Below are 21,456 nucleotides of genomic sequence, written 5' to 3'. Positions count from 1 at the left end.
TTTCCCCCCATTATATCGAAGGTTTACTAGAGTAAAGATCTATCATGGATATTCTTGATATGATTGTGCCTGGTAACAGGTGCATGCAAAATGGCATTTAAGCTTGGCGTAAAGCTATATGTTCACCTGACAAATTACACAAGGCATATTTCTATTTTGGCTGCTCGCATGAATGTAACCTCTTAGGAAAGTGCTTCACCACTGCTTAAACGCTCCTCGGATCAAATAATTTATACGGATAAATGTTTTCTAACGGAATAGACAAAAGGTAACAAAATGACAAGTAATATCACCAATAATCACAATACTTCTTGAAAGTAACTATTCTGATTACCATTACTAGTAAAATGTTACTAATATTTTGTATTTTAAATCCATAATCCTGTTACATGTATTCCGTTACTCCTCAAACATGTCTATATGTTCTTATGCACAGCCAATTTCAAATTACAATAAAATGTATCCCTTCACACACTTTTGCAAATGACAGCAGTAAAATAACAATAATGCCAGCACAAGCAAATACAAGTAAAGCATTTATTTACATAGTTTAAAATACACAAATACGGCAGTATTACAAATTCTTACAGGACTGACAAATTGGCATGGCTTCCACAAGTGTGTGTGTGGAGCCCAAAACAGCTGTGGTCTTAAAAGAGAGGGATAAGATGAAAAACTTTACTCAGAAGTCACTAAAGTCCCCTCTAAAGATGACATGGGAACAGTAAAGTGATGACCAGATCAGCTTTGGAGGTGCAGAAGCCACATCAGTGCTGGAATATTCCTGAAATTACTTCTGAACTTTAAAGTAAGACTTCTTTGATTTGTTTTCACTCTTTCAACCTTTGCAAAAACAATCTATATATCCATCAAAATACTTATCACTTCCAAAATACCATCAGAGCTCACACAATCCCACTGCATCCATATACTTCCAAGTGGAGTACACAAAATCTTTTCAAAAGACGTGTCATGTAGCAGATCTTAACATGGTCTTGATTAAGCAGTCAAACCAGCATACTAAGAGTCAAAGTTCAAGTTCAGAGTGCATGAAACTCCCGATGTCTTGCACTTCATTTTAGTGGCTTTATAAAAACAATCTAGTTACACGTTTCAGACTCAAACCATCTGTGGCCATTTCATAGTCTAAGGAGTTGTATAGAAACATTTACACAAATATTTACAGTTATTTCACAGCTTAGAAATGGAAGACACACAATAATGTGGAGCCAGTATTGTACAGTTAAAGAGATTAATATAGCAGACAAACTGGCAAGGCTTACAGGTTCCCCACAGAGTCCGTTTGCTATAAGTGATATATGTGGAGATATTGGCCTCTTTGTGGTCCATCCACTTTACACCACCTGGGGAAACGAATCTGTCTGTAAACTCACCAGTTATAGAGGGCTATTAAAATGAATAGTAAAAAATAAATACACAGAGTAAATACAAATTTAAAAGTTAACCAATAATTTTAACAGAGTTGTCTGTTTGGCAGGTTAAAATAGAATAGAAAACGGTATTACAAAAGAAACAAAAAGACCCATTTAAACCACATAGATAGATGATACATTAGCCTCAATCAAGAGGAGCCTGAACCAGACAAATTTGTGCAGCACTGATGTACAGAGTGGGGCTGTGAAGATGCATTTGTTAACGGTGGTGTGGCTGGCTGATCCAGTCTCTGATTGGCTAACCCACTGGAGTGATTTCGCAACAGGCCTTTGCTCTTTTGTCCATAAAAACATTTAAAGAGTGAGATAGAAATTGAGAATGTGAGAGAGAAAGAGCCTTTAAGCAGAGGTCAGGTTGGTTCTACACCATTTTGGCTTGGTCAACAGAAGGGAGACTGACTGCCCTATCTATTAGCGGATGGTGAAGAGCGGTCAATCAGCCATGTGTAGTTGGGTTGTCCATCATGCTCCATATTGCAAAGTGGAGGCTGCTGGGACATGGAAATAATCTATAAAGAGAGGGAGGAAAACAAATAGGACAATAATTACCACAAGCAAAAACAGTCTTTAGTTTCTTTAAAGCCTTTTACACTTGCAAAACAGTGCATTTAATTGTTTCAAATGTTAAAATATTTTCTTGGGTGTTCAGCAGAGGAAAGTAACAAACTACAACTACTCTCGTTATAGTACTAGAGTACATTTGTATACTTCTAAACAGAAACGTACATCTTGGCAGCACGACGGAAGCCCACAGGGCACAGCAGCATGCAAGAGATAAAGCAACACAGAGCACAAAATGTATGTAATCCATTTATAAGCATAACCTCTGCTTACAGGTGTAGGTGAGAAACAGATCAATATTTAAGTCTTCTTTTTTTTTTACTATAAATTCTCCTTCCTGTCCAGTAGGTGGTAATATGCACAAAGAATGTGAATCACCAAAAACAAGAATTTGCAAGTGTAAGTGGAGATTTATAGTAAAAATAAATACTTAAATATTGATCCATTTCTCATACACATTTATCATATTGCTTCTGAAGATATGATTTAACCACTAGAGTCATATGGATTACTTTTATGCTGCCTTTATATGCTTTTTGGACCTTCAAAGTTCTGGCCACCATTCACTTATATTGCATAAATCTACAGAATTTAGATATTTTGTGTCCAGCAAAGGAAAGTAAGTTTGGGATGGCGTGAGGGTGATTAAATGATTCGAATTTTCATTTTTGGGTGAACTATCCCTTTTTAGGTGACTGTATTAATACTGCCAACAAGTCATTACTCCAGTCTACTAAGAATACAAATGTAATGCATCCTAGGTGAACAGAAGCATTGATTTCTTTCAAAAACAAAAATGTGTGTTCTTAAACTTGTACATAGCAGTGTGTGTATACACACGCCACAGTTAGTTCCGGTCCTCAAATCTGATTGGAGTAGAGACGTTCCTTGAGCACTGATGGTGTGACAGCATCAGCACTCGGACGGTTCACGGTGTTTATCACTCCGCTTGTGTTTGTGCTGTTCTAAACTAAAGTGTAAGCGTAGTGCATGCATGTTAGGAGTTACTGTCTTTATTTTTGAAATTACACGTTAGCCAGCAGGTGGTGGGAAAAGATAATTTTTGCGTGTAATATGAGCCAGTTGGTGACGTAAAGTAAATCCGTTAGTTATTGTTTAAATAGAACAGCGATCCGTGAGTTTCCACATTAGATACATACCGTTTAAAATAGCGGAGAACTTCAGTGTTTCTATAGTGAATGACATTTGCGCACCGGCTACCCCGAAATAGAGAATACCACCCCGCTTGGACGTCTATATTCCACTGAGAAAGCTGTAAGCATCTCTGATTGGGTGTTGCAACAGGTGATCGCGCACACACACTTGCTCTCTCTCTCTCTCAAACACACACATCCATCCATCCTTGTTTATCCAATGATGGCACCAGCCATGATACTATTTCTGAAGTAAACATATTGAATTACTAATGGAGGCTTGGGCGCATCATTTGTTTTGAACCAGGTTGCGTAATATAGTTCCATGCACAAATGCGTTTTTATGACTGTACTCAGTTTTTCAATTTTTTTTTAAATGTACTTGTTCATTGAACTGTTGTATACAAGCAATATCACACTCACAATTGTGCTATATGGCCCCACATCAGCACTGCTGTAATTACCTATGATATATATATATATATAAAAAACAAACAAACAAAAATAATTAACTTGTAATTGGTTGAGTAGCTTTTCAGTAAACTTTTTTTAAAAACATTCTCCCCTTTTATCCCCAATCCGCTCAAAGTCCTCATGGTGGCGCAGTGACTCGCCTCAATCCGGGTGGTGGAGGATGAATCTCAGTTGCCTCCGCGTCTGAGACAGTCAATCAAGGCATCTCATCACGTGGCTTGAGCGCGTTATCGCGGAGATGTAGCATACATGGAGGCTCGCGCAATTCTCCGCAGCATCCATGCACAACTCACCACACACCCCACCGGGAACCACACATTATAGCAACCACTAGGAGGTTACACCATGTTACTCTACCCTCCCTACCAAACGAGCCATTTTGGTTGCTTAGCAAACCTGGCTGGAGTCACTCAGCACACCCTGGCTTCAAACTCATGACTCCAGGGGTGGTAGTCAGCGTCAATGCTCACCGAGCTACCCAGCAATCTCCTTATATACACTTAGTCATTATATCTCAGTACTTCTTTAACTCAAGTAAATTATTTCTTCAGTAGCAATATTTTTACTCAAGAAAAGATTTTAGTAGTCTTTCCACCACTTGTTTAAAAACAGTCATTAGAGTACTTCCATTAGGTGAGACCAGAGGTGCAGTAATTAAAAAACATCACCTTCAAAAGACAGTTTACACATTTGAGCAGATTGGTGAATCTCACAAAGAGATGTCCAGGTCACATTCCAGATGAGCAAATTATCTTTCTTTATTAAAAATCAGCATCAATTAAATTAAGTACAAGAAACACTACTAGCATGATGTCCACTTAAAATTGGACATACATTTTTTGTTCATCTGCATTTCAGTAATGAAAATTTGTGTAATGTATTTTCTTGGTGTAATTGTCATGAAAATGTCACAAAACTTTGTAAGTAGTCTTCATTATTTATCTTTATGCAAAATGAATTTCTTAATCCTTTCCCCTTTTGATTTTGTGGTGAAATACCTGGATATTTCTAGACAGTTTGTGTGACATTCATTCGGCTTGAAGAGAGCGAATGGTAAAAAGCAGACAACATGAGCCAATCAAACTCACCTGGTGCGGTTGCCCTCACAAGGACGTGATAAGCAACTACTTGCCGTGGTGATCGAAGGGAATGCTATTCTGAGGTGAAAAGAGAGAACATTACAGTGATTGACCCCCACAACAATGACATTTTACTCAAACCAACACCTGATCATAATATGCCTACTGTCTGTCATATTGAGAGAATATACACTGTAGAGTTGACTTTTCTGAGGAATACAAATTGTAAGTAGAGAGCTTCCGAGAAAATTATTTTCAATGACCTACTAAGCAGATTCAATTTTAAGCTTGATGCAACATGTCTGAAAGGTTAGAGATCATATGAGCCTCAAAATATTACAAAATGTGAGTATAACATCTTTCAGATATTTATATTTGTGGAAGATGATAAAAATATCACATTCAGACACAGCCAGACACGAGACTGACTGATTTTGTAATAATGTTTATTAAGGACTTGACTACTCTGTTATGGTACACTGCATATGCTTAATGTTGTGGCAGGCAGGGTCTATACCTGTGATGTGGACATGCGGGAAGTGTCTTGCCGTCCCGTAAGGTCAGAAGATGACACGTTCACTGGGGCACCACGATGAAGCCTCATGCTGACCTTCCGTTCACGCTCCATACCAGTGACCGGTCTGGGTGAGGATGTGTTTGCTGTGAGATACAGATATGACTCCTTATAACAGTGTCAAATATATGCCAGCTTTCATTCAATGTTTGGAAAACTGCAGAGTAATGCTACAGATGGTACAGAGCTTGCTTACCTGTGTGAGAGGTGGGAGTCAGGGGAGTGGGCTGTGCGCTGTCCTGCGTGGGGCGGGGTCTGCCTGAGGCTGCTGGGATGCCTCGGGTGGCAGGATTCCTGCTGTGCCTCATCCGTTCATCCCGCTCTCTCCTCTCACGCTCTGCCTCCTCTGCTGTACGGTTTGTGCCCTGAGAGGGGGAAAATGTCATGTTAACATTTCACTTCAACATTTCTAACACATCAGAAAACCAAGACTTTCACAATGAACTGCCTTTGCAGCTTAGTTTACACATAATACTTCCTTCACAGTACTTTTGAACATGGGAGGACATTTTAAGACTGTACAATTAACATTTCAAAAGATAAAAGGAAAATTCAATTCTCATTGGATAACTCCTTTAAAGAAAAATGGACAATACTTTATCATGCAAATTATCTTTAGTGATGGGGAACATTTTTATATATAACAAGCACTACAACAATTAATCTAGTTTTGGTAAATTTGACACTATTCTAAATAAGACCCATTGCATTTGCAAAGAATATTTGCCATGTTTACAAAAAACTAAAAGGCACAATAAGGTAAAACAGGCTGATTTAATGTACGATGTCACAAAAAGCTCAAACTCTAAAGAACCAAATCTTAGTTACATGTCTTCAATAATGCAAATAAACTTGAAACCTGTAAACCCTTTTAATTTATGAAATAACAACCTTACTCAAAATAATGTCATTGGAAAATGCCATGATCATGGCAATTCCTTAAGAAAATTGTCCTAATGGAGCCAAAACCATATTATTGCAACCCATGTAAACACTGTATGAAATGCAATACATCACTGCAATCAAGAAAAACAATTATCAGAATGAAATGAATGAAGACCCTCCAGAATTGCATCTATTAATATGTACTTACAAACTTGAGCATGTTCCAGTCAAACACGTAGTCGTAGGAAAAGCCCTGTCTGTGAAACAGATTCCTAAAGAGCTGCCTCAAGTACGAATAGTCCGGCTTGTCATCGAATCGCAGTGACCGACAGAAGTTGAGGTATGTGGCAAATTCAGCTGTAGGGCAGATGACAAACACCCACATAACAAACCAAGTCTGATTGCCTCAATTCAGCTGCTTTTCAAATACAAAGTCTGATTTTCTAAAAATCGTACATACATGGATAGCCCTTGCAGAGAACTTCAATAGGCGTAGACATTTTCTTCTCGCTGATACGCTCATATTTCTGTCTCTTGGTGGCGGCCTTTAGTCCCTGCCAGGGCAGCGATCCCAAGTTGAAGTACATCAGCACATAGCCAAGAGACTCCAGGTCATCACGCCGAGACTGTTCTGTAGAGACAGACACACAATTATAGTTTACATGGAGCATGAAAAGAAAATGTGAGCCGAATACTACAGTTACAATTCATGAGTGAGCCGAATACTACGTTACAATTCATGAATAAGCATTCACGTCACAGCAAACACATGTGCACAAATTAAACTCTTCCCTGGGAAATGCTAAAAATATACACACATCCATTCTAGCATGAGCACGCATTCATGTCATACTGTCAGAATATAATGCAAAGGATTTCTCCTGGGAAATACGTACAATTATTTGTAATAACAGCTGGAATAGCTGTTGAATAAATGTTGCGACAAATCTGGGTTACATAAATATACTGCAGGTAAAAAATTAATTATGAAATAAAAACAGAGCTAATAAGGATTAGCCTACTGACATGATTGTGTTTGGGTGTTCTTACCAATGCCAAGGTGCGTGTTGATGGATGCATAGCGTGCAGTGCCCGTCAGGTTCTTGTTCTCACGATAGGGAATGTGCTGGTGGGTCCGTGCGTCACGATATTTCTTGGCCAGACCGAAGTCAATGATGTAGACCAGATTGCCTTTCTTTCCCAAGCCCATCAGAAAGTTATCAGGCTTCACATCTCTGTGAATGAAGTTCTTGGAGTGGATATACTCTATGCGGCTTATCTGTAGAGTGCAGAGTTTGCAAAAGTCAATTTTAAAGGGGAATGCAATTCTGATGCAAAATAAGGAGTCATAATAAAACAATTTTTTTCAAGAAACATATTTATCACAAACATTACATTGCACTTCATCTTTTTCTGGAGACTGATTTTGTTTTTGGCAGGCTTGTAAAAGCATGACATTGACTTGTTTTACCCTGTCTCTTACTATTGACATCACAGGTCATGCACAAGCTTGAAGCAAAAGCACCAAGCAGAGCAAGCAACCGAAAGGATGCTGCTCGCACACTCACTCACGTGAGGTTGGAAATAACCTAAACAATCTTTGACACACAGCAAGACGATAAAGTCCCATTCTCACAGTTACATTTATGCCAGCGACATCGTCGCTAGTCCCTGAACTGTGATATCGCTAATGGCCATTCCTACTTGTCACTCTACCATTATTAGATTTTTTTTTATTAACATGTGGTTAGACATAGTACAGTGAAATCACTCACAGTAACTTAAAATATAGTTTACCCAAAAATGAAAATTCTCTCATTATTTACTCACCCTCATGCCATCCCAAATGTTTATGACTTCAACAAAACCCATTTGAAGAAAAATATCTCAGCTCAGTATGTCCTTATAATGGAAGTGGATGGTAACATGATTTTTGATGCTCTAAAAAGCACAGACAATCAGCATTAATGTCATCCATATGAGTGGTTAAAATAATGTCATAAGCGATACAAATGCTTTTGGTGCGAAAAAGATAAATATTTAAGTACTTTTTAACCAAAATAATCGCTTCCATTAAGCAGCGATATGCGCGTTCTTGAGTGTGCTGAGGTCACACGGTCTTGTGTGATGTATTGGAGTTGGCATGTTCACGTGAGAAGCAACGCATGCATGACACACCCGGAAGAGCAGCGCTGTTTACATCTGAGTAGGAGGAACGTAGTACAGACCGAACACCGTAAACAAACTGAAGCAAATTTAAAACAAAGATGTCAGAGGATTTTGATTTAAGAGGAGATACAAGTTTTGCAGGTTGCAAGTTGCACAGCCATATTTATTTGAATCAGAGTACTCAGACCAGGAGCACAGGGAGATGGAGGCTGTACAAGCCAAAGAGACAGAGAGCTCAGGAGACATGGTGGTGCACATACAGGCAATGCCAAAATAGGTAGAGAGCATCTGCTGCAATGAATGGAACGTTGCCATTCCATCGCTGGAAAGACCACGTAACCTCAGCCCTCTTGTGAACGTGCATTCTGCTGCTTAACGAAAATGATTATTTATAGTTAAAAAGTACACCAAAATATTTATAAGACATTCATTTAACCAAGGAGTCGTATGGATGATGTTAATGCTGATTTTCTGTGCTTTATGTAGCATCAAAAATCATGTTACCATCCACTTCCATTATAAGGACCAACTGAGCTGAGATAGTTTTCTTCAAATGTGTTGTGTTGAAGTCATAAACATTTGGGATGGAAATAGGGCAAGTAAATGAGAGAATTAAAATATTTGGGTGAACTATCCCCTTTAACTTCATCTTGTCTGCACTCGACACCAGAGGTACAGATGACGTGATCTCCACTGATTTCACTCTCACTGGTAGTCAAAGGTAATATCACTCATCATTTGCACCAAGTTAAACTTTTCTCAACTTTGTTGTGTTGCTTGCCACACCCACATCTTGTTGCCAGCAGTTGCTACTAGTGTCACTAGAAGTCCCCCAACTCTCAATAAAACTTAAGACACCTCTGTCCTACACTTTCACGTGCATATTTTTTGCATTTAACAGTAATCTAATAATAAACAGGAACTCTTGATATTGCAGTAGTGTTATTTAATGGTTATTTAAACAATATTATGGCAATGTGGTAAAAAAAACATTGAATTAATTTGCAATTCATAATTTATGATACATCAATCTGGAATGATGCCTGGCACTTGAGTAGATTAGATTCCTTTTGTAGACTAATTAAACAAAACCATTAAAAAAATCTCAATGTTTTTAGAAAATGTCTCAGCAAACGATCGTACAGAAATGGCTGTTTGGAGCAGCTTTTCTGCATGCCTGTGTCTCATCTTAACGGACTGAACAATGTAACCAGAATTAAATGTCAGCCTTAAAGTAGGTGGAGTTTCAGGTCATTGCCTATGACATGGACCAATGGTAACAAGAAGGTGTTTAGCAGCTTGTAGGCTACAATGTTTTCCTGAAAGTTTGCACTAGCAAGCGGTTATAAACCACCGAAACGAACCAGATTTTGTTTGAAATGACGCCACACCAGTTAATTCTTTGATATCATATTATGTATATCGAGGTCTTTAGTGAGCTCTCATCAGAGGTACATTTCAGCCTTTTCCTGTCACTGTGCAAGTCTAAAGGAAAATAATGTTTTTGGGCCACTTCACATATGTACAGACTTCACTCCTGCAAACAATCTGTAACTAATGAAACCATCAGTTAATCCCCATAAAAATAAAAGTTTTTATTATTCCTTTATGGGTGTAATATTGCGGTTTAAATGATCATCACAAACAAAATACATCAAAATTTGTACTTTTAAAATGTGATTTTCTTTAGATCATACCATTTGATCAGCCAACAGCAGGACAGTCTTCAGGCTGAACTTTCTGGAGCAGAAATTGAAGAGATCCTCCAGGCTGGGACCCAGCAGCTCCATCACCATCACATTATAATCTCCTTCTGCACCGCACCACTTTATGGTAGGGATGCCAACTGGGAAAAACATACAAAAACACCACTCTCACATGCATGTTCTAAATCCACAAAATAAATATTTATTGATTACAATGATTTAATAATCCCCTGGATCCTTGATTTACAGATGAAACTCTGTTCTCATTACCTCCACCCTGCATCATCTTGTAAATCTTGCTCTCGATGTGGAGCTGTGGGTGCTTGGTCTTCACACATTCTAGTTTGATGGCAACTTCCTCTCCAACTGAAATGTCTGTGCCTGGGGCAGAATGAGAAAAAGAGAAGGAACAGACCCATTAGAATGGTGAATGAGGTCAGAATATAGCCTGGATCTCCAACAAACTGACATGACTGTAGATCAATAATGAATAGGCCTTTATACATGGCGCATATAGGCTAAAAGTTATTTTGGGGCCACAGAACAGTTACCTAAAAATGACAATTTACAAACAGGTATGAGTTTCCTATGTGGAACATAATGAAAAGAGAGATATATATATAAAAACAAACAAAGTACATAATAAAAGTAGTTGGTACGGATCCCATATATATTTACACATGTTCTGAAGACATAAAATAGCTTGTAGACTACTATTAAATGGCAATTTATTTTATTTTTTAAGTCTGACAGTTCCAGTCCAAATTATGAAAAAAAAAAAATAAAGGCACTCGACATTTTTACAAAATATGAAAGTCATTCACATGGGTTTGGAACAAGGATAAGTAAATAAAACAATTCATTAATGGATGAAAGATTTATTTAACAGAAATGTAACAGTGGAACTGTGCATGACTGCAGTAAAACTGGCACCAGAAGGTCAATAAATGCTGGTACAGCAAAAAATATATTTCCATTACTTGATCTTTCCTAACAAGTCACGAAACAAACGTGCAGATTGGGCACAAGCTACTACCATGTCTGTCTGAACAGAAACAGAAACTCAAGGACCTTTTCGGCCGAGATATTTCCATAAACATTACAAGAGGAGATTCCCTTCAGCTGCAAGCAAAGAAACTTAGTGCAAAAAAGTCAGCACCCTTTGATTACATTTAGATCAAAAGAGAAACACGCTTCCAATACTGCATAGGCAGGGAGAGACTTCGACCTGTGCCCCATTTCAACAATGTAAATGAATAGTTCTGCTCTGGCTTCACATCAGTTTTACACCCCGATAAAGAAAAACAAATAACACTCTAGTGTTACATAAGAGTGCCAAAAAAAAAAAAGAAAAAATAGTGCTCCATATAGAGTCAACTATTGAAGAGGCAATGTTGTGGATAAACATGAACAACTAGTTTTAAATAAATTAAAAAAAAGTAAATGTGCTTGAACAATGAAATTAACATAGATGTCAGTGATTGATGAGGTCTTTAATGCAAACTACAGCATGAAAGTTAAATGAGATCTCCATTTTATGTGCCGAAAGAAACAAGGTGTTACTTGTTGGTTGGCCACCCTATAACACTTATCACACTTCACATCATAAAGCCTAACCCTATACCTTCAAAAATACTAGGGATGCACCGAAATGTAAATTCTGGGCCGAAACCGAAAATACAGGATGCACTTGGTCGAAAACCGACACCGAAATTTACTTTTTTTTTTACCTATTTTTTTTTTGGGTATAATTGTTTTAATATTATACTTTTATGAATCTGAATTGAAAAACTACAAACCAATCAAATAAATCACACTTTTATTGAAAGTAACACACCAAAATTGGACAAAAAATATAGTAAAGGTGTCAAGACATGGGTTTTTTTATTGTATTATTATGTTCCCTTAGGTGCAATTATAGTATTAATATATTTTTTTTAAGAAAAACATTTAAAATCTAGTGATTTATGACCTTTTCCCACCCTGTTTCTCATCCTCTGATTCAAACAGTCTGTTTTGGGGGCGTTTTCCATTTAAGACTTCAGTGTTAACGCCCACTGTTATGATTGGCTAACGTCAGTGCCTATGTATCAATTATTGACGCCTCCAGCCAGAACAATATGCAAGTAAACTAAGTAAAAACACTGTGATTATTCATAATGAATGAAATTGCACTTTAAAAAGTAGTTTAAAGTTTAAAATAGATTACTTACAGTTTGCGTCATCGTTGTTCCCAGAATAGTCGGCACGGACTTATCTTTGAGCAACAGTTTTCTGGCAAAGCCAGCATCATATTGAGATTTGTTCTCAAAACAGTCATCCTTAAAATGTACAGAACAAACGCTTAAGTTAACACTGCCGTGACTGGGACGTCCGCAAAAAATAAACTGCATCCATTTTTCCCTGACGTCTGGATCTTTCGGCAGCTTATTCAGAGGTTTTGTTTGACCACAGCCAGGAACAGCACATCTGTGTGGCATCGTAATTTTCCTGTGCACAAGTAGGCTCTGTCAGAGCTCGCTGTCCATCGACTGAACACTTGTGAGGCGACGGCGATACTGAAATGAGCGTAGTTGTCTTGCGCTTAAAGCGTAGTTATCTTGTGCTGGAGGCGGTCATATGCAAACGCTGGTACGTCACTTCTAACCGTCACGTCACTTCTAACCATGAATCCAGAACGAGCTGTATTTTGAGCTTGATTAAATAAATGATTCGTTTAGAATGGGGAGGACGTCTTAAAATATTAAACTTGCGGGACGTTTTAATGATACAAAGACCTCTTATATACCAAAAGATCAAGGCAAATTTGGTTTCTCATGTCATGACCCCTTTAAAACATTATTAAATATTATTCATTCAGTTCTGTAAAAATCTAATTTTACAGACTTTATTAACAATTATCCAAATAATGTAAAGTTTTAGAAAACTATTATATGCACAACAACAGTCAAGTAATGAACTTAGCATCTTTCAAAAAGTTTAAATATGCAACAGTAATTTTTATTCAAACAAAAAGGCAGAACACAGAATGGCAGAGGACCTCTATTCCACTGATCTATATATATATATCTATATCTATATCTATATATATATATATATATATATATATATATATATATATAGATCAGTGCTCTATTCTGTTTATGTAAACGTATGCACACTTTAAGTGAACATTATTGTGCAAAACAGCAGTAATTGAACTAAATCCAACCTCAACAGTAAACGACAGATGTATCCTCAAGTGAAGAACAAGTGTAATGTAATTGCTATACACATCAATTTGGACCGCTTTCTATTTAAGTACAAGCGACAGGTTTCTCTTCAAGAACAAAAGTTGCTAAAATATCTGACAGTCTCTCCTGTCTGAAAGCTCATCAAGAACATGAGATGCTGCACTGAACAGTCTCTCACTCTCTGTGCTGGTGCTTGGGCAGATAAATACCTGTGCGCAATCCGCGCAAGCAAAGGAAAGCGGTCTTTGTTTATGCGACCGTAGTCAAGGGGATTGTCGCTTCTGGCAATGGTTCAGCTAGATACGTCAAGTTGTGTTGTAGCTGCGCTAGTTGTGGCACTGCTGTGGATAGGGGCGCTTTCCTGTAGAATCTCTTGCTGTACTCTGTGTATATATATCTTGAAAGTTCTGCTGAACAAACACTGCAGATCGCAAATTTGATGTCCTTATCAGAAACTTTGAAGAATTTCCACACCGCTGACATGATCGGCCTTTGTTTGGTAGCGCCGTGATAAGGGCTAGATCGACCCAGAGTGAAATCTGAGCACTGAGGGGCGGGGCGAGGAGGTATATATTTTCGGCCTTTTTTCCGTTTCGGCGGCCGAAATTTGGGTGCATCTCTAAAAAATACTGTGGTTATGTAAAGAACTACAGGTGGACCGATAGTGGATTTTATAGATAATGATAACTAAGTTGCTGCCGACAACCAATTATTCGACCAATACTTTTTAAAATGGATACTTAAATGAAAAAATTACATTTAAAATGTAAAAGTGTAATGTAAACTTTATTACCAAAAAAAAAAATAAAAAAAAAAAAAAAAGGTACTGACTGAACCATGAAAATGTATTGTACTTTTTTTTTAAATAAAATAATTATATAAATATTAATATATATTAACTAATATTAGAATTTTAAAGTCAGCTGATTTTTAAATTGACACCGTTTCCTTAGTCCACAAGAGGGTGCAATAAATACAAACAATTCTGCACAGTTATATTATTGCATAGAATATTCCTATCTTGGCTGTAAAAAAAAAATAAAAATAAGCATTTCATTTTCAACTAATATGCATAAAATAAATACAAAGTTTTAGATGGTCCATATTCTCAAATTTTAAGTCAAAAGTTTTAATAGACAGTTCATATGGTGTTACACTTGCACTGATTCCTACTACTCCAGACTCAAGCTTCATAATAACAGCAAAATACCAGTGTTTTTTTTTTTTTTAATTCCGTACAGTTGTATTTAGAGTAGCAATATTCAGATAGCAGTGGTATTCGTCTGAACTTGGTGGTGAATCGGCTCAGACTATGAGCCAAGGCCAGGGGCTGTTCAAAGACAGAACACAACAGACTGGAACCGAACACGAGGATCTCGATACACACATTTTCAAGTTGAATATCTTTCATGACAAAGAATTTAAATTATTGCTTAATCTGAGAAACACTTAAGAGATGCAAGACGCAATGGCCAAAGACCTCCACCTACTGTAAGGGGCTGTTCACACAGAACGCTTTTTGCAAGCATACATTTATTTCTCTATGTAATCGCGTGCTAGAGGAACGTCTTTGTTTCCCTTTGTTTTTGTTTATTCAGCATCTCGAGCAGGAGCGCTGTTTTTTAGACACCTGCTTTTTGTTAAATTTTATTTGTTGCACGGTGTCTAGCCTTTTTTATGGCAAGAATGTGATCGATCTGAAGTCATCGTATTACAGTGAAGATAATTTTTTTTTTTATTGAAATCAGATGCGTTTCTGATTTTATAAGTTTCTCTCGAATGCATGAAGATATGAATTTGCTTTCTCATGTCACTAGCTTTAAATATGCAACTTAGCTGGCTAACAAATGCATAAATGTGACCAGCTGGATATTAACTAATGCAAATAGATGGCAACAATCTGACATTTAAACATTTGGGTAGGACTTGCGTGTATTTTTGTCACATTGTTCTAACTGCTTGAGGTTAGCTTTTGTCGGCAAACATACTGCTGTTCTCTAATGTAGCATTTGGTCAACAAATGAATTACTTTATAATGATGTGTACATATATACATTTTTGTTGTTGACATTTTAAATCTGCATCTGAAGTGTTCCAATCCATGCAGATTGTTGTCTCATGTGTAAAAACAAACACCACAAGGCATCAGTGAAGTGATAGTTTTTATTTTGCCTCTAGAGGCAGCTCTCATACTGTAGAACGACAGCTGTCCCTTCCCAGCCACTCCAGCACCTGACGCAACAGGGGAAAAACTACCGATGTGGATTTTTGTTGATAACCAATAGATCCAGAAATCTGTTATCATGCAGCTTAATCAGCAAAACCGATATATCGGTCGACATCTATAAAGAACGATGGATTGGCACCAGCATTTTCATCCGTGATTCACATGCCTCAGGTCCCCCATGACACCAAGTGATGCAAGCATGGGAGTGGTCTTTTTTTTTAGGAAAGAGGGAAGTAATGCATATAAAATTACTGTCAGAGGATTTGTAAGTGGTGTATACTTCTCAGGCTGACTGGTAGAAGGTCAGCCCAGTTTGTGGTTGGTCCGATCCCAGTTGCCTCTAATGACTAGGTGGCGGATGATTAGTCAATTTGAGCGCATGACTGTGTGTGAAATAAATTTAAGAAGATCTTCAATCTGTAAGTAACACTTCAAACAATTTCTGTAGGATTAGAAAACAATTATGCTCCCATGTGAAAGAGTGGGAGTGGTTATGAAACAGAAGTAACTAAGCAGCTGCAATTTACAATCTCACCACACCCAGCAAGCCCTGTTCACAAATACTATCACACATGAGACTATCCCATCTCAGCTAGAAAGCTCCAGGATAAAGGGCTCTCCACAGTTAAACGATATGATGGTGATCAAAGGCCTCTAGTAAACGATGCAAACAGTGCTTAATTAACAAAATAGAGCAAACTGATTGGATTTACGTTCACATTTATGCATTTGTCAGACACTTTTACCAAAGCGACTTACAGAGCCCTTATTATGGGGACAATCCCCCCAGAGCAACCTGGATTTAAGTGCTTTGCTCAAGGACACAATGGTGGTGGCTGTGGGGATCGAACCGATAACCTTCTGCTTAACGATTTAGTGCTTTAGCCCACTACACCACCACCACTCCAGACGATTTGAGCCTGTTAAGTTGCAATTCTGATCTCCTTTAAAATTCTTGACAGGTTTCAAACTAAAGAACGAGGGAAGTTAAAGGAATATTTCGGTTTCAATATAAGTTTAGCTCAATCGACAATTTCTAACAATGCTGATTATTACAAAAATAATTTGGACTCGTTTTACACAGAAAAGGTTAGTAACTGGTGTTATCACACTAAAATTGTTAATGTATTGCAGCTATTAGGGTTGGGCGATATTACTATATTTATCATTGTGATGGTATGAAGCATCAATCGATAGAGATTTTGCTATATCGTGTATATCGCAATATGTAAATCCATGTGCTTATGTGCAATAAGTGGGACGGGCTTCACATGAGACAGAATTTAAGAAACATGGACAGGGCTTTTATTGCATTTAATTAAATTTCTCGGTCGTTCAGCACTTCATAAGTATTTAATATGCTTATCATCTGACATGCTGATCTGTTTTTATGTGCGTGCACCATCTCTGAAAATTATTTAAGAGGAAGTATTTGGAAGTATTTAAATCACTTACTGGATTATCTAAAAACAGGCAGTACAATATGGTTAATATATTAACATTTGTATTGATTTTTAAAAAACGATGTACTATTTATTGTGATATATATCATTATCATGATGTAAAATTACTTGTATTGTGATACAAGATTTTAGTCATATTGCCCACCCCAAATGGCTATACTTTTGAAACGGTGAGTATTTTAATGTTTACGTATTGGACAGCACATTCACTTCTATTGCGAGAGCCTCACTGTAACCCACATTTTTTGCTTTTGAAGGACAAGTCAACATTTTTGTGGTAATCAACATTATTATATCAACATAAAATTATATTGACCCATTTCAGTGATGTCACTTTTTCCTCATAGCCACCATATTTGTGACTATCAACGGGAGGAAACAATGGCAGTGAATGGAAAAAATAAAATAAAACAATATCAAGAAATCTCAAAAAATGCTTTTGACCCATGCCAAGTCCCAGGAAAGATGTATACAGGTCTTAAATCAGCACAAATATTGCCATATGTGACCTTCATGAACATTTAAACATATTTTATCCACGATTTATCTCCATACGCTGGCGAGTCTGTTGTGTGACCGGCGAGTGTACACGCCTACCAGTAAATCACCATAAACAGCTCTCATTCATAAGTTACAAATGTTGTTGTTGTTTTCTACTCTGATTTGGTCACAATACTACAAAACGTTTGTGACTATCCTATCTGTATGAATGTAAGAGCTGATTTTAACTCATGAAGAATTCACAGAAAGCAACAGAGACATATTAGTGTGTAACAGTGCGTTCACACAAGAGGCGGTGAGAGAGTCAAATCGACCGGAAGTCATTTATTTTCAATGACAGCCAGCGTCTCTGCGGTGCGGCGAGTCTTGGGCGGTGTGGCCGTCAGATGAAAGTTTAAGTGCAGTCAACATTATGGTAATGAGCTGTGATGCGGTTCGCGGCAACCTATTGGAATATAGAACTGCTTCACACCAGAAGCAGCGAGAGCGTCAAAATTCACTTAATTTTATTCTTTACTTTTTACACAAAGATTTTTAGTAGAATATCTCCACTCTGTAGGTCCTTTCAATGCTGTGGTGTCTAATGGTGGCCAGACCTTTGAAGCACCAAAAATCACAAAGGCATCATAAAAGTAATACATACATCTGCAGTGGTTAAATCTAGGTCTTCTGAAGCAATGCATTCACTTTGGGTGAGAAAAAGATCAATATTTCAATACTTTTTTCCTATAAATCGCCACATTCACTTTCAGAATGTGAAAGTCTTTTTACTTGTATATTGATCAGTTTCTCACCCACACTATACCAAACCACCCATTATATATTACTTCTAAAGACAGGAGTCTTTTATGCAGCCTGTTTGTGACGTTTGGAACTTGAAAGGTCTGGGTCACCATTCACTTGCATTGTATAGCCCTACAGAGCACTACATCTTCTAAAAATCTTCGTTTGTGTTCTGCAGAAGAAAGTCATACACATCTAGGATGGCATGAGGGTGAGCAAATGATGAGAATTTTCCTTTTTGGGTGAACTCTCCATTTAACGACAATAGAATTAGAGATGAACTTTGCAGTGCTTTATATCAAATCACAGGCTTGAGTCAAGATATAATATTAAGACAGTTAAGCTTACTGACAGTAGCTCGTGAATGTAGAATCTGAGCCAATTCAAAAGACCATTATTAAATTGATAAGCCCATTTCAACAGATGGAAATCCTGCTAAGAGAATAAAACCTTATATCATGACTTTGTTTGGTGCTCTGGCCCTGTACTGTAATATGTAACAATGGCTCTCTATTGTTAGCAGTGCAATCTGTATATATCAGCCCTATATTCAAATGATCACCAACAAACACCCGCTGTGTGATACTGCCGTTTTCTTTGGAGTTGCAACTATGCAAGCCATCATGCACCATGTAAAAGTTCTGTTTTCTGACAGTTGCACCAAAGCAGTAATCAAAGAAAGCCCTTTTTTCACGTGACTGTCTGAATCAAACAGGGACCTGTATTTAAACACACAGGACTCTGGATGGAAGATGTTGACTTAAAGCCATTATGATCCTTATAGTGGATTCCAAAAGCTTCAAATAGGCCTTGTTGGTATGACCTTAGTAAGCAATTAAGCTGAATCAACAAGACGGCTCTGGACTTTTGGGTGGTTCATGCTTTCAGTGAAACCTGTATGGACAGGTAAGATTCATTCATAATTTCACACAAAGACGAACCTGTTTGGAAACTCATGCTGACGTCAAAACGGATTCAGTGGACTTAAGCTACAATTTACAGCAATTACAGTGCTGTCGTAACTCAGTCAAAAATCTCAATATTATGTCAAATGTATGTACACATTGTGTGTTCACATTATGACATCCTGGAGAGTTTTAAGACCGGAACAGAACACCACCATTATGTGAGCTTGTTCCACCCTCGAGGAAAACTTCTTCACCAAAGAAGTTCAACAGAACACTTTAAGTCTGAAATAGATATGAATGGTTGTAAATTGTAGTGTGCATTTCTGGAAAAATACTACTGACACTTACAGTTGACAGATACGTGAAATAATACAGCATCTTAACGGTGTGATTTTGTTGACAGCTTTATAGCAAGAGTGTATATAAGTGTTTAAGTAGATATTTACCCAGATAAATGTCCCCAAATGATCCACTTCCAATTTTTCTGCCCAGTCTGTATCGGTTCCCAACTCGTAGCTCCATCGCCGTGTTCCGAACGGGTCACTCGATTCTATCCAAATTAATTCCTATTAAAACCGACGCGTTTTGTACTTTAAATTCGCCTCACCTTCAACAATGTACACTTTATTTAACTGCTACAAACCTTTATATCTTTACGCGACCCCAACCCCTCCGAATCCCTGAGGAGAATTCGGATTATTCCGACGGAGTTCACTTTTCACCATTCCTTTTCTAATGAAGACAACTCTAAAATATCGCAATAGTGTGCTCAGGCGAAAGCTCAGACTCTGTAGTTTATGCTCTTGTCGGTTTGATCATCATTTTATCCGCGAATAAAGAAGATGGAGATGGATTTTAGCAGCCGACCCCGGTCGCAGTCGCAAGACACGGAACTGTCACAGGCCTTGTATCTCCTGTGGCGAACGCGAACAGTGCGCTGTGACGTCACTTCCCCATGGCAACGCCTCGCTCGCCTCAGTCACGTGGGAGAAACGTTGGACGAGTTTCATTAGGTTATTTCAGCAACAGTTCAGTTTATTACATGTGGACATTTTACGTTTGTCTTAAATATATGATATTTAGTGTATTCGTGAGTACATAAAACGAATATGTATTAAATAACAGTATAATAAATATAAATTTGACATTTTCTTGAAACTGCTTAGATTTCCCACGCAAATTGTATTCTATTTTAAATGTTATATTAAAATTAGTATTTTATTATAATTATAATTTTTATTTTGCACTTCGTCATGCCAGTAAGTCGTCGCCCATCTTTTTTGCCCCGAGTGAAAACATTAGTTTTTCATTGATTGTCCATTGCCCGGGATAGACCCTATTTTGGTCGTTGAAACATTATATAGTAATCATGGCAGTGGGCCAGTAGTGGTAGAGTAACAACTTCTACCCTCACAAGTGTTTGTAAGGTTCTGGACACGCCCACCCCCTTGCTGATAAGTCGATGGTATTTTGACTGGCCACGCACGATCCAATTGGGTCACGTGGATGTAATGTTTTCAAGAGATTGCGTAACAGTCCCTGCACGTGTTTTTCAATGAACACCTCAGAAACTCAACGAGCTGTTTAAGAAATCCTGTTTAATGCCCTTTAAATTCAACAAACGATCTGAATGAAAAACATTTGCCTATACAGTCATTTCTAAATAATAATAATATTTGGGTTTCGATCTCTCCATGATGTCTCTCTTATGTTTTAAAAATAACTGCAAATTATTACATTGACATGTCAAAACATGAACAACCTTATATCAGGCCTCCAATATGACACGGGGAAAGTACTGTGCAACATTTAAAAACGTTACATAGAGTTTGATCTCCAACTAATAAAGAACCAAAGATGCCACATGAAAACATGGACACCAACAACAAAGCTGCTACGCAGTTCCTCTATAGTGATGGCGCACAGAAGAGCGTATGTATGGAGTAAAAAACGCTTTGCTTCGGAGGACATCTAGTGGTCATGCAGAAAACTGCAGAAACCAACTGAGCAGGAGAAACCTGCAACAAAGCTGGTCCATTTGTGCCACTTTGAATAGGCCTGATGAGAAAGGATATACCTGCAAGTGCGTTTGAGATATAAAATATGAAAGTACATGTACAGTAAAAGTTGTAATACTTAAAATATAACATTTTATATTTCCTTAGTATAACAACAACTACAAGTCCCATATCAAGCCGAATCAGGTGACTGGAGCGAAAATGCACCAAACATGGAGAACTGTGCACAGTGGGGAACTGCACGTTTCTGAGTATAAATAACATGGA

The 21,456-nt window shown here is 37.7% G+C and overlaps 1 protein-coding gene across 2 annotated transcripts; it reads right to left on the bottom strand.

Annotated features, from left to right (window-relative positions):
* Window positions 1-529: 529 nt before the first annotated feature.
* Window positions 530-20,090, bottom strand: LOC127626442 (casein kinase I-like). 2 transcript variants are annotated; one of them, XM_052102216.1, is made up of 10 exons: window positions 19,618-20,090; window positions 10,327-10,437; window positions 10,048-10,196; window positions 7,232-7,460; window positions 6,642-6,812; window positions 6,390-6,538; window positions 5,493-5,661; window positions 5,240-5,382; window positions 4,732-4,800; window positions 530-1,963 (listed from the first exon to the last, which is right to left on the bottom strand). In XM_052102216.1, the coding sequence occupies exons 1-9, from the start codon at window positions 19,691-19,693 to the stop codon at window positions 4,768-4,770; spliced, it is 1,230 nt and encodes a 409-aa protein (XP_051958176.1). In that variant the 5' UTR covers window positions 19,694-20,090; the 3' UTR covers window positions 530-1,963; window positions 4,732-4,767. The 2 variants fall into 2 exon arrangements, with proteins under 2 accessions (XP_051958176.1, XP_051958175.1); XM_052102215.1 differs by having other exon boundaries at window positions 4,732-4,795.
* Window positions 20,091-21,456: the final 1,366 nt, after the last annotated feature.

The sequence above is a fragment of the Xyrauchen texanus genome, chromosome 33, assembly GCF_025860055.1.
Source record: "Xyrauchen texanus isolate HMW12.3.18 chromosome 33, RBS_HiC_50CHRs, whole genome shotgun sequence".
Taxonomy (NCBI): Eukaryota; Metazoa; Chordata; class Actinopteri; order Cypriniformes; family Catostomidae; genus Xyrauchen; species Xyrauchen texanus.
The sequence above is the reverse complement of the archived record's forward strand: the minus strand, read 5'-3'. Positions and strand labels throughout refer to the sequence as shown.